Source organism: Triticum urartu, chromosome 6A (assembly GCF_056163025.1).
Source record: "Triticum urartu cultivar PI428250 chromosome 6A, HENAU_Tu73, whole genome shotgun sequence".
Taxonomy (NCBI): Eukaryota; Viridiplantae; Streptophyta; class Magnoliopsida; order Poales; family Poaceae; genus Triticum; species Triticum urartu.
This window is the reverse complement of record NC_141878.1, coordinates 371,305,438-371,318,414: the sequence shown is the minus strand read 5'-3', so window position 1 is coordinate 371,318,414 and position 12,977 is coordinate 371,305,438. Positions and strand designations below refer to the sequence as shown.

The 12,977-nt window shown below is 56.9% G+C and overlaps 1 protein-coding gene across 1 annotated transcript; it reads left to right on the top strand.

The window, feature by feature from the left end:
* The first annotated feature begins 8,294 nt into the window (after positions 1–8,294).
* Positions 8,295–10,855, top strand: LOC147965296 (uncharacterized). Its single transcript, XM_087530394.1, has 5 exons — positions 8,295–8,472; positions 8,932–9,332; positions 9,797–10,336; positions 10,424–10,489; positions 10,589–10,855. Exons 1-5 carry the CDS (start codon positions 8,295–8,297, stop codon positions 10,853–10,855), a joined length of 1,452 nt encoding a protein of 483 aa, XP_087386520.1.
* Positions 10,856–12,977: the final 2,122 nt, after the last annotated feature.

The following is a 12,977-nucleotide window of genomic DNA, read 5'->3' as shown; positions in this document are numbered from 1 at the left end:
TCGTCATCAACGTCAAGGCAGCTCTGTGCGCCTCCGCCTACTGCTCCAGGAAGGCATTCAAGGCGTGAAGCTCCTGCCTGCGCCTCTCGACAGCCTCGCGACGGGGATCTGCCTCCCTGGCCTCCTCCAAGGCTCGCGCGCCGGCCTCACGCAAGGTTGCAAGGGATGTCTCGGTGTCCACATTTGCGCGCTCACGTTGGAGGCGCCCGAGGTTGATGGTCACCTTCAATTGATGCCATTCATCCACCAACCTAAGACTCTCGGTTTCCAGGCGAGCATCCACATCCACAAACTCTTCCCTGAGTCAGCTCAGCGCACCCATAGCTTCCTAGCAGAGCTCGTGATGGATGACACCCCGCCTGCGCGCAAGCTCGGATGTGCAACCGGGTCCATCCTCCACGCCGGAAGTTGTCGAAGAGGTTCGAGGTGGCACGCCTCCTCCCAATAGGGGGCTGGGGGCCGACGGGGACCCGGAGGGGCGGAGGCTCGTTACCCGAAGGAGAGGCTAGGGCCAAGGCCACCCAACTACGATCAATAACCAGAGGAGGAGCCCTCGACACACCTCCTGCACCCCAAGCAAGGCCGCTATCGGCGTTCTGGGAACGGGGGTCCCCAGACTTGCCTACCTGCGGCCCACAGCATGGCTCCACCAGCGGCCCTATACGACCCATCTTCAACAGCAACCACTCAGGACCCTCGTGAGGGGCCAAGCCTCGTGAGGCGGACAATGCAAGACCTCCTCAGGGGCGGCCTCACCTGGCTGGCTCGCGAGGGGCAGAGAGATCAAGGCAAGGGACACCTCATGAGGTTTGTGTGACGCAAGCCATGACGACTAGAGCCAGGCGGCCGCCAGCGCGCAGTGTCCTCGTTTCCTCTTTGGTGCTAAAGAGGAAAGCGGAGGTGGGGAGTCCCGAGGCATCAAGCAAAGGTTTCCATATCGGTGCAACAAGACCAAGACCAGCAGGACGGCAGGACGAAGGTCACCGTGGGGCCCAAGACGGTGTCACCACCAGAGCCTTTGGCAGGCGAAGACTACTTTTGTCAGGATAGCTTGTACTAGCTGTCCCCCTTCAAACTGGCCGTTGTGGGATCCCTTCCCGCTTAATATTTGGGAAGAGGACCCGGGCCTCTATAAATAGGGCTAGCCAGCACCTTAGAAAAGGGTGGCTCATCTAGAGAGAATCGTCGACCGCACCAACCGACCAAGCACAAGAACACCTCTCCTTAGGAGGCTGTTCTTCCCTTGTAACTGTTCACCCTCATCCCTAGAGGCAATCAACCACACCACACTAGAGTAGGGTATTACACCACATCGGTGACCCAAACCAGTATAAACTCTTGTGTCTCTTGTTCTTTGGGTTCATCGAGCTAGGCCGTGAGATCATGATGTGCGCGAGCTAGAGAGGGGGAGAAATCTTTGTGCGCACCCCAGTGTTCGAACCTCACGGGTTTTGCCGGAACCCGAAATCTAACATTTGGCATGCCAGGTTGGGGTGCGCTGAAGCTTTGCCCCCCGATGGCCTTGCCTCTCCGACCGGCTCTCATGGACGCCGCACCTTCCCCAACTAGATCGACGAGCGCCCTCCGCAGTGCCGTGGGGCTCCGGACCTTCACCCCCGCCTTGTGGCGGGTGAAGTGGCCGCACAAGTTCAAGCCGGAGATGCGGCCCCATTACGATGGTGCGGCGGATCCGGCGGCCCTCCTGCTGGCGTACGAGGAGGCCGTCCTGGAGGCCCGGGGCGACGGTAAAGTCATGGCCAACTGGCTCCCAATGGCCCTCATTGGCGTGTCGCGCACCTGGCTCTTCCATCTACCGGAATCTTCTGTGACCTCCTGGGGGAGCTGCGCGACCTCTTCATCGCGCGCTTCAGGAGACCAGCACCCCCCGTCGTCATGGCTCTCCTTGGTGGCTCGCAGGCGCCACCCTCGGACCGACACACCAAGCCATTCTTTCGCCAGATCAGCACCGCCTCTGCGCGGCAGGGGACTCCCCCGGGTTGGGTGGCGCCCAAGGACGACCTGACCTTCGACTCGGGGGATCACCTGGTCACCACCGTCGGCTCAGGCATGCTCCCGATGCTTTGCATGCCCACCATCTGCAGCGTAGCCATTACCAAGACCCTCATCGACGGCGGCGTCGGCCTCAACATGCTCTGTGTGGAGGCTTTTAGCCTCCTTCACGTACCACTTGAGCGGCTCCGCCCAAGCAAGCCCTTCTCCGGGGTCGGCGGCGGCTCCTCCAACCCCCTAGGGCAGATCCGTCTCCCCGTGACCTTCGGCACATGCCACAACTACCGCATCGAGCTAATCGACTTCGACATCGCCCGCATCGACTTACCATACAACGCCATCCTCGGGTACCCGGCGCTGGCCCAATTCATGGCGGCTACTCATCCTGCCTACAACCTCATGAAGATGCCAGGGAGCAAGGGCGCCCTCACCATGGACGGAGACGCCAAGGGAGCCTTGGCGGCCCTCAAACTCGCCTTCAGGGCCACGGCGGTAGCTTGCCCGACCGCCAAGGCCGTGCCCAGGACCAAGGGGGCTGCGCCCACAAAGAAGAAGTAGTTCTTCACTCAAGGTCAAGCCAATATGAAGCAAATACCGGTCGACGCGGACGGGGCCTTTGGCGCCACCTTTACTATAGGCGCCGACCTCGCCCCAGATCAAGAAAGGGAGTTGGTGGACTTCTTGCGGGCGAACAAGGAAGTATTCATCTAGGAACCCAAACAGCTGGTTGGGGTCCCGAGAAGAGTGGTCGAGCATCATCTGAGTATGCCCCAACGTGTGCCCTGTGAAGCAGAGGGCGAGGTGACAGTCCACGGAGAAGCAATCCTTCATCGTTTAGGTAACCTGCAAGCTAGAGGTAGCGGGTGTCATTCGCAAGGTCCGGTACCCAGAGTGGCTAGCGAACCCGGTCGTCGTGCCGAAGAAAGGAGGGAAGGAGCGCATGTGTGTCGACTTCACAAACCTCAACAAGTCTTGCGCTCAAGACCCATTCCCACTGCCGCGCATCGACCAGATTGTCGACTCCACCGCCGAGTGTGATCTGCTATGTTTTCTGGATGCATTCTCAGGCTACCACCAGATCAAGATGGCGGTGGAAGATGTGGAGAAAACGGCTTTCCTGACCCCATGCGGGGTATACTACTACACCTGCATGCCAATCGGACTGCGCACCGCGGGAGTGACCTTCTAGCGACTGATGCACATCGCCTTGGGACGGCAGCTCGGGAGAAATGCTGAGGCCTACTGTCGGTGTCAAAACCGGCGGATCTCGGGTAGGGGGTCCGAACTGTGCATCTAGGATCAATGGTAACAGGAGGTAGGGGACACGATGTTTTTCCCAGGTTCGGGCCCTCTTGATGGAGGTAATACCCTACGTCCTGCTTGATTGATAATGATGATATGAGTATTACAAGAGTTGATCTACCACGAGATCGTAGAGGCTAAAACCCTAGAAGCTAGCCGATGGTATGATTGTTGTATATCTTCTATCGACTAGCCTGGCCTCGGTTTATATAATGCACCGGAGGCCTAGGATAACAAGAGTCCTAGCCGAATACGCCGGTGGGGAGGAGTCCTTGTCTTTATCACCAATTCTTGTGGAATCTTCCATGTATGCGGCAACTGTCTGAACTGGCCCATGAGTATACGGCCATGGGGGTCCTCGGCCCAATCTAACAGATCAGGAGATGACGTGGTGAGTACCCCCTAGTCCAGGACACCGTCAGTAGCCCCCTGAACCGGTCTTCAAGTTAGGGACGCTCCTTGATTCTTCCGAACCGTTCTTCATCTTCGGTTGTCGGTCTTGAAAACTGGTTCAACAAATCTTCTCATCTTCGATCTTGAGGATTGCCGAAATGCATTCGATGGGTTTACACGTCGGGTATCCGAGGAGCCCCTTTATGTTTCCGGCCTTTATCAATGCCTTGTTATTTTTAAGCCACACCTCGAGTTTGAAGTTGTTTCCGGGAGGCAGTGTCCTCTTGCGTCTGATCTCCAACGCCGGACTGCATTTGAGGTATCCTTTGCAGCCGAGCACCAACGCTGGACCGCTTTCCGAGCTCCAACGCCGGAATGTATTCGAGCTCCAACGTCGGACTATGTCCAAACTCCAACGCCGGACTGTATCCGGGCTCCAACGCTAGAATATATCCGAGGTGTCATATCACCTTGGTTCAAAAAAGTTGAAGGAGTTTAGCCGAGCTTAATGCTGGAAATGCCCTCTATGGAGCCAGCCACTAGCGCCCGAGCTTTATGCCGGACTACTTCCGAGGTGGTGCACCACCCCGACTGTGGGTCGATTTTTTTCAATATTTTTGATTGGTGCAATTTATTCTCTGCCGAGATATATAGCCAGTAGCCCTCAAGGTGTGTATCGGTTTAAAACCAGAGATGCACTTGAAGGATGACGTAAGACCGTTGATCCTAGTAGCCACAGAGACTCAGGTTGATTTGCAAAATTGGCCTAAGGATCAAGACCTAGCTCGGCAGAATACTTGGGGACACAAAAAGTGGTGTGCTCAGTCCTCGAGACTCAGGTTGGGTGCGGCTGACCAACCTGAGGATCAAAATCTCCTCGGCAACTGTATTGCACTTAAAATTTTCTGCATTGAACAGGCAATGCAGTAGCACCCGAGACACTAGTCGGGTGGCAACACCAGATCAGGGGATCGATGTGCCCCTTCAATATTTGTAAATAATAAGCTCGAAGCCCAGTAGCCCCCGAGCCTTAATGCGGGCATGGGTGGCCGAATTAAGGATCGATATCCATAGTAAAATGACAAATTATGTGTAATGACTCTATGAATCCAAGTACTTTACGTCATTAATGCTCGGAATCGCATTGTACAAAACTTTGTTGACCAACAATCGGCTTCCACCTCCTCGGCCAATAGCCGAGGAGTGTTTGTCCTACTTTATAAAGCCTTTATGAGGGCAAAGATTTATGACAAACAAGGCAATCTGGCCATACGGTTTTATAAACAAAGGTACGCAGAGAGATATGTTATATTACTGTTTAACATAAGAAATGTCTTCCAAAGAAAATAGCCTCGGGAGGTCTCGGGAGGCGAGAACCTTGATTCAGGATTTGGAGGAGACCTTCACGAGCTTGCGCCAGGTGGACCTGCGGCTCAACCAGGAGAAATGCGTGTTTGGTGTCCCTTCCGGCAAGTTACTTGGCTTCCTTGTGTCCCACAGAGGGATCGAGGCCAACCCGGAGAAGGTCAAGGCAATCGAAGACATGAGCCCACCACAAAACCTCAAGGAGATCCAGAAGCTTGCGAGTTGCCTGACTTCGCTGGGGCGCTTCATCTCCAAGTTGGGGGAGCGCGCCTTGCCGTTCTTCAAGCTGATGAAGAAGAAGGGTCCGTTCCAGTGGACCCCTAAGGTCGACCTGGCATTTCAAGACCTCATGAGATACTTGACTAGCCCGCCGGTGATGGTGGGACCTCGTCCTCTTGAGCCCTTGGTACTCTACCTATCTGCCACACCCCACTCCGCCAGCGCGGTACTGGTGTCCCTCAGAGAGGAGCCTTAGATCAAGGGCTCGCCAAGCCGGATGAGGCAGCACAACATCAAGGCGATGCTCCTGAGACAACGGCTGCCCCGGCTAGTCATCAAGCCCTAGAAGCTGGGGACCCACATGGAACACAGTCGGCGTTCTGGAAACGGGGGTCCCCAGACTTGCCTGCCTGCGGCCCGCAGCATGGCTCCACCAGTGGCCCCGTACGGCCCATCTTCACTAGCAAACATTCAAGACCCTCGTCAGGGGCCAAGCCTCGCGAGGCGGATGACGCAAGACCTCCTCAGGGGCGGCCTCACTAGGCTGGCTCGCGAGTGGCAGAGAGATCAAGGCAAGGGGCACCTCGCAAGGTTCCTATGACGCAAGCCATGACGACTAGAACCAGGCGGGCGCCAGGCGGGCGCTAGCGCGCGCAGTGTCCTCGTTTCCTCTTTGGTGCTAAAGGGGCAAGCACAGGCGAGGAGTCCCGAGGCATCAGGCAAAGGTTTCCATATCGGTGCAACAAGACCAAGACCAACAGGACAACAAGACGGAGGTCATCATGGAGCTCAAGACGGCATCACCACCAGAGCCTTTGGCAGGCGAAGACCACTTTTGTCAGGATAGCGTGTACTATTTGTCTCCCTTCAAATTTCGCCATTGTGGGATCCCTTCCCGCTCAATATTTGGGAAGGGGACTGGGGCCTCTATAAATAGGACTAGCCACCACCAAAGGGAGCATCTGATTCAGACCCAGATCATCCCAAACCACACAAGTTGACCAAGCACAAGAACACCTCTCCCAAGGAGGCTATTCTTCCCTTGTAACTGTTGTTCCTCAGCCCAAGAGGCAATCCACCACACCACACTGGAGTAGGGTATTACACCACAACGGTGGCCCGAACTAGTATAAAATCTTGTGTTTCGTGTTCTTTGGGTTCGTCGAGCTAGGCCGTGAGATCATAGAGTGCGTGAGCTAGAGAGGGGGAGAGATCTTCATGCGCACCCTAGTGTTTGAACCTCATGGGTTTTTCCGGAACCCGAAATCCGACATGTGGCGCGCCAGGTAGGGGTGTGCCGAGCCTTTTCCCTGACGGCATCGCCTCTCCGACCAACTCTCATGGATGCCGTCTCTTCTCTGACTGGATCGACCGGCGCCCTCCGCAGAGCCAAAGGGCTCCGTGCCTTCACCGCCACCTTGCGACGGGTGCAGTGGCCGCACAAGTTCAAGCCGGAGATGCCGCCCCATTATGATGGTGCGGTGGATCCGACAGCCTTCCTACTGGCGTACGAGGAGGCTATCTTGGAAGCCGAGGCTGACGGTAAGGTCATGGCCAACTGGCTCCAAATGGCCCTGACATGCGTGTCGTGCGCCTTGCTCCTCCATGTGCCAGAATCTTCCATGGCCTCCTGGGAGGAGCTGCGTGACCTCTTCATCACACGCTTCAGAGGACCGGCACCCCCTGTCGTCGCGGCCCTCCTCGATGGCTCGCAGGTGCCGCCCTCGGATCGTCATGCCAAACCGTTCTTTTGCCAGATTAGTGCCATCTCCACACGGCAAGGGGCTCATCTGGGTTGGGCGGCGCCCAAGGCCGACCTGACCTTCAACTCGGGGGATCACCCAGTCAACAGCGTTGGCTCGGGCGTGCTTCCGATGCTCTGCACGCCCACCATCTGCGGCGTAGCAGTTACCAAGACCCTCATCGACCGCGGCGCCGACCTCAACGTGCTCTCCGTGGAGGCTTTCAACCTCCTTCACGTACCACTCGAGCAGCTCCGCCCCGGCAAGCCTTTTTCCGGGGTCGGTGGCGGCTCCTCCGACCCCCTGGGGCAGATCTGCCTCCCCGTGACTTTCGGCACACGCAAAAACTACTACACCGAGCTGATCGACTTCGACATCGCCCGCATCACCTTGCCGTACAACACCATCCTCGGGTACCCGGCGCTGGCCCAGTTCATGGCAGTCACTCATCCAGCCTACAACCTCATGAAGATGCCAGGAAGTAAGGACGTCCTCACCATGGTCGGAGACACCAAGGAATCCGTGGCGGCCGTCAAGCTCGCCTTCACGGCCATGGCGGTAGCTTGCCCGACCAACAAGGCAGGGCCCAGAGCCAATGGGGCTGCGCCGACCAAGAAGAAGCAGTTGTTCACTCAGGGTCAAGCCAGGACGAAGTAGATACCAGTCGACGAGGACGGGGCCTCTGGCACCACCTTTACCATAGACGCTGACCTCGCCCCAGATGAAGAAAAAGAGTTAGTGGACTTCTTGCGGACAAACAGGGAAGTATTCGCTTGGGAACCCAAGAAGCTGGCTGGGGTCCCGAGAAAAGAGATCGAGCATCATCTGATGGTGTTCCCCAACATGCGCCCTGTGAAGTAGAGGGCAAGGCGGCAATCCACGGAGAAGGAGTTCTTCATTGTTCAGGAAACCCGCAAGCTGGAGGCCGCGTGCGTCATTCGCAAAGTCCGGTACCCAGAGTGGCTGGCGAATACGGTCGTCGTGCCAAAGAAAGGATGGAAGGAGCGCATGTGTGTCGACTTCACCAACCTCAACAAGGCTTGCCCTCAAGACCAGTTCCCGCTGCCACGCATCGACAAGATTGTCGACTCCACTGCCGAGTGCGGCCTGCTATGTTTCCTGGATGCATTCTCAGGCTACCACCAGATCAAGATGGCAGTGGAAGATGAGGAGAAGACAGCTTTCCTGACCCCGTGCAGGGTGTGCTGCTACACCTGCATGCCATTCGGACTGCGCAACACAGGAGCAACCTTCTAGCAACTGATGCACATCGCCTTGGGGCAGCAGCTCGGAAGAAACGTTGAGGCCTACATCGACGACATTGTGGTGAAATCTCGAGAGGAAAGAACTCTGATTCAGGACCTGGAGGAGACCTTCGCGAGCCTACGCCAGGTGGACCTATGGCTCAACCCGGAGAAGTGCGTGTTTGGTGTCCCTTCAGGCAAGCTACTGGGCTGCTTCGTGTCTCACATGGGGATCGAGGCCAACCCGGAGAAGGTCAAGGAAATTGAAGACATGAGCCCACCACAAAACCTCAAGGTGATGCAGAAGCTTGCAGGCTGTGTGACTTCACTGGGACGCTTCATCTCCAAGTTAGGGGAGCGCGCATTGCCGTTCTTCCAGCTGATGAAGAAGAAGGGTCCATTCAAGAGGACCTCCGAGGCCGACCTGGCGTTTGAAGACCTCAAGAGATACTTGACCAGCCCACCGGTGATGGTGGCGCCTCGTCGCCGCGAGCCCTTGGTACTCTACCTTTCCGCCACACCCCACTCAGCCAGCGTGGTATTGGTGGCCCTCGGGGAGGGGCCCGGGGTCGAGGACCCGCCAAGTGGAGTTGCCAATCCGGATGAGGAAGCTCATCACCAATACGATGCTCCTGAGACAGCGACTGCCACGACAGGTCATCAAGCCCAAGGAGTCAGAAACCCGCAGGAAACACCTCAGTCCCCGGGAGCTAAAAACCCCGTCAGCTCTCCCACCCTGGTCGAGCATCCAGTATACTTCGTCAGCACAGTCCTGCGAGATACGGGGGCACGATACCCCATGCCTCAGAAGCCCTTGCTCGTGCTCCTGGTGGCCTCGCACAAGCTGCGCCACTACTTCCAAGGTCACGCCATCAAGGTCGTTTCAGCCTACCCATTGGAGAGAGTGCTCAGAAGCCGCAATGCTGCAGGTAGGGTCGCCAAATGGAACATCGAGCTGCAAGCGTTCGACCTGGAGTTCAGCACAACCAAAGTCATCAAGGGGGCGGCACTCGCCGACTTTGTGGCGGAATGGATTGACACCCAGAGCTCGAAGCAGGCGAGAACCGATCCCTCTCGCCAGGAAGTGAGGCGCCAGATGGTTGGGTCATGTACTTCAACGACGCGTTTGGATGTCAGGGCGCGGGGGCTGGAGCCGTGCTTATCTCGCCCACTAAGGACAAGCTTTACTACGTCATGCAACTCTGCTTCCAACGGGGCGAGAAGGTCTCCAACAACATCACAGAGTACGAGGGTCTCATCGCCGGCCTCAAAGCGGAAGTGGCCCTAGGAGTGAAGCGCCTCACCATCAAAGGAGACTCACAGCTCCTCGTCAACTTCTCCAACAAGGTGTATGAGCCAAAGGATGAGCACATGGAGGCATACCTTGTGGACGTGCGCAAATAGGAGAAGCAGTTCCTGGGTCTGGAACTACAGCATGTACCTCGTGGCACCAACAAAGAGGCTGATGACATCGCCAAAAGAGCATCCAAGCGGTAGCCCCAAGAGCCTGGCATCTTCAAGGAGCGGCTCTTCAAGCCCTCAGCAGCACCTCCACCTGCGGAGCTGGTGCCATCTCAGGAGGAACTCCCCCAGCCTCCAGCCTCGGGAGCCCCCGCCTCTGGCCCGACCTCGGGAGCGCGCCTCCTCTTAGCACTCGAGCCTCAGGAGGGGAGCTGGATTGAAGAGTTCAAGGCATACCTGACACAAGGCATGTTGCCGGAGAAGGAGGAAGACGCGGAACGTGTGGCCAGACAGGCTACGGCGTACTGCATTCAGGACAGTAAGCTATACAGGAAGCGGCCAAATGGTATTTCTCTGCGATGCATTTCCACGGAACAGGGGAAGGAGTTGATAGATGACATACATGGCAGAGACTGCGGGCACCACTCGCCATCGCGCACCCTGGTCGGCAAGGGTTTCCGCAGTGGGTTCTACTGGCCCACAGCACTTAACGACGCGGCCGAGCTAGTGAAATCTTGTGAGGCCTGGCAGTTCCACGCCAAGCAGATCCACCAGCCTGCTCAGGACCTCCAGACTATTCTTCTCTCATGGCTGTTTGCGGTCTGGGGGCTGGATATCCTGGGCCCATTCCCTCAAGCGCCAGGAGGCTACCGCTACCTCTACGTCGCCATTGATAAATTCACCAAGTGGGCGGAAGTTGAAGCTGTCTGCACCATCCCGGCCGGGTCAGCAGTCAAGTTCACCAAGTGCCTCGTAAGCCGATTTGGGGTCCCTAACCGCATCATCACCGACAATGGCTCGCAGTTCACTAGCAATCTCTTCAAAACGTATTGTGCTAACCTTGGAACACAGATCTGCTATGCCTCCGTGGGGCACACCAAGAGCAACGGCCAGGCCGAACGCGCCAACGCGGAGGTCCTGAGGGGTCTCAAGACAAGGACCTTGAAGAAGAAGCTTGAGGCCTGCGACATGGGCTGGCACGATGAGCTCAGGTCCACGCTGTGGTCCATCGGCACCACTGCCACCGACATGGAAGACCCCGTGCTTCCTCGTCTACAGAGCAGAAGTAGTTCTCCCACACAAGGTCAGGCATCGCTCCGCGTGGGTCCTGCCATTTGATGAAATGCGACAGGACGCCATGCGGGGGATGGATCTCGTGCTGGGGGAGGAACGCCACCGAGAAGCCTCGCTCTGAGCTGCGAGGTACCAGCAGGCACTGCGGCGGTACCACTGCCGCGGCGTTCGCTACAGGATGCTCGAGGTGGGTGATCTTGTCCCGAGGCGGGTGCTCTCCAGGGAAGGGCTGCACAAGCTCTCGCCCATGTGGGAGGGCCCTTTTCGGGTCGCCCACATCTCCAGGCTTGGCACCGCGTGCCTGGAGACGCAGGACGGGATCCCCATCCAGAACCCTGAACATCCAGCACCTCGGGAGGTTCTACCCATGAAGCAAGGCCCAGTGACTATGAAGAATCTCCGCTCGTGACACTCTCACGTAATAATGAGTGGGGCTGTACACGCCCCGGAGTTTCAGGAGTGCCGCCCTCGGGCCTCGGGGGCTCCCTCCTACGCCTAGTGGCAGCACTTAGCTCCGCGCTGGTGAGAAGACAAGAAGACTAGACTTGGTGCCGGACGTGGTTTTTCATTTGCTTTCCGCAGTTGGTTGCCCTTTATTTTAAGTTAGAATTTGATTTCTGGTGTTCCTTACTGGCCTGGTTTCTTTCTCCTTGTTACCTACCTTTCTGCCCTCGGTTCCTCGTTTTTGACCCATTCTCTCCCTCGCATGCCTCGCGAGGGGGCTGGGCGGGCGCCCTCGTGAGTGTTTTCGCTTTCTTGTCTTTCGCAAGGCACCCTGGCTAGAGCTCGCAAGCTAGCGCGCCCTTCTCAGTCCGTGCCCCCCGAGTACCACGACACGAAGCACAGCGTTACGGCCAGCAGTGCCTACGATCAGGGTCCAGAAGAATAAGGATTTCCTAGCAAATTTTTGTAGTTCACAGGCGCCATCGAGCACAGAAGACCTCGTCAGGCATTGGGGAACGCGCGTCTCGCAAGGCGGAATCTACTCCAGATGCATCAAGCTAAGTCATTCTATGCGCATACATAAAACATGACACTGCAACACAACACATGAATGATAAACATAACACAACCACTTAGAAACCATAATTGTCGCACGCCCTAGCAGGGCCCCATACTTTTCTCTCTCTAATGCAGGAAGGCAAGGAAGAACGAAACAAAAGCGGAACACACTCCCAGAACAGGCCACGAGGACGGGCTCGTGGTGCTCTCCCGAGCTCAGCTGGACCGATCATCGCGCTTCACCAGAGCGTGTAGGATCACGGGTTCCGGCAAAACCTTCAAGGTTCGAACACCGGGGTGCGCACGAAGATCTCCCCCCTACCGATCCACATCCTAACTCAGCTAAGATCTTACAAACTAACTCGACGAACTCGCAACACAAAGGACACAAGATTTATACTGATTCGGGACACCATTGTGGTGTAATACCCTATTCCAGTGTGGTGAGTGGATTGCATCTTGGGCTGAGGGTGAATAGTGCAAGGGGAAGAACAACCTCATGAGGAGAGGTGTTCTTGTGCTTGGTGAACTTGTGGTTGTCCTAGTCTCTCTTGGCCAGACCGATCGATCGATCCCCTAGATACGGTGGTGGCTAGTACTATTTATAGGGGCCCTGGTCCTCTCCCCAAATATTGAGTGGGAAGGGAGCCAACAACGGCCAATTTGAAAGGGGACAGCTAGTACAGCTTATCCTAACTAAAGCGGTCTTCACCTACCAAAGGCTCTGGTGGTGACGCCGTCTTGGGCTCGACGAAGACCTCCATCTTGCCGTCCTTCTGGTCTTGGTCTTGTTGCATTGATATGGAAACCTTTACTTGACGCCTCGATACTCTGCGCCTGCGCCTACTTCCTTAGCACAGAAGAGGAAACAAGGACACTATGCGCGCTGGCGCCCGCCTGGCCTTGGTCATCATGGCTCACGTCACTAGAACCTCGCAAGGTTCGCTTGGCCTTGAACTCTCCGCCCCTCGCGAGCCAGCCTGGTGAGGCCGCAACTGAGGAGGTCTTGTGTCGCTCGCCTCGGGAGGCTTGGCCCCTCGCGAGGGTCTTGAGTCCTTGCTGGTGAAGATGTGACGTATGGACCTGCTCACAGAGCCATGCCGTGGGCCGCAGGCAGGCAAGTCTGGGAACCCCCATTCCCAGAACACCGACAGTAGCCCCCGGG

Bases quoted from the DNA above. Each gene is read 5' to 3' on its own strand.
- LOC147965296 (XM_087530394.1), top strand. From the start codon at position 8,295: ATGCACATCGCCTTGGGGCAGCAGCTCGGAAGAAACGTTGAGGCCTAC. The intron at 8,473-8,931 runs GCAAGCTACTGG...CTGCCACGACAG, and splicing joins CGTGTTTGGTGTCCCTTCAG to GTCATCAAGCCCAAGGAGTC. The intron at 9,333-9,796 runs GCGAGAACCGAT...GGCATCTTCAAG, and splicing joins ACACCCAGAGCTCGAAGCAG to GAGCGGCTCTTCAAGCCCTC.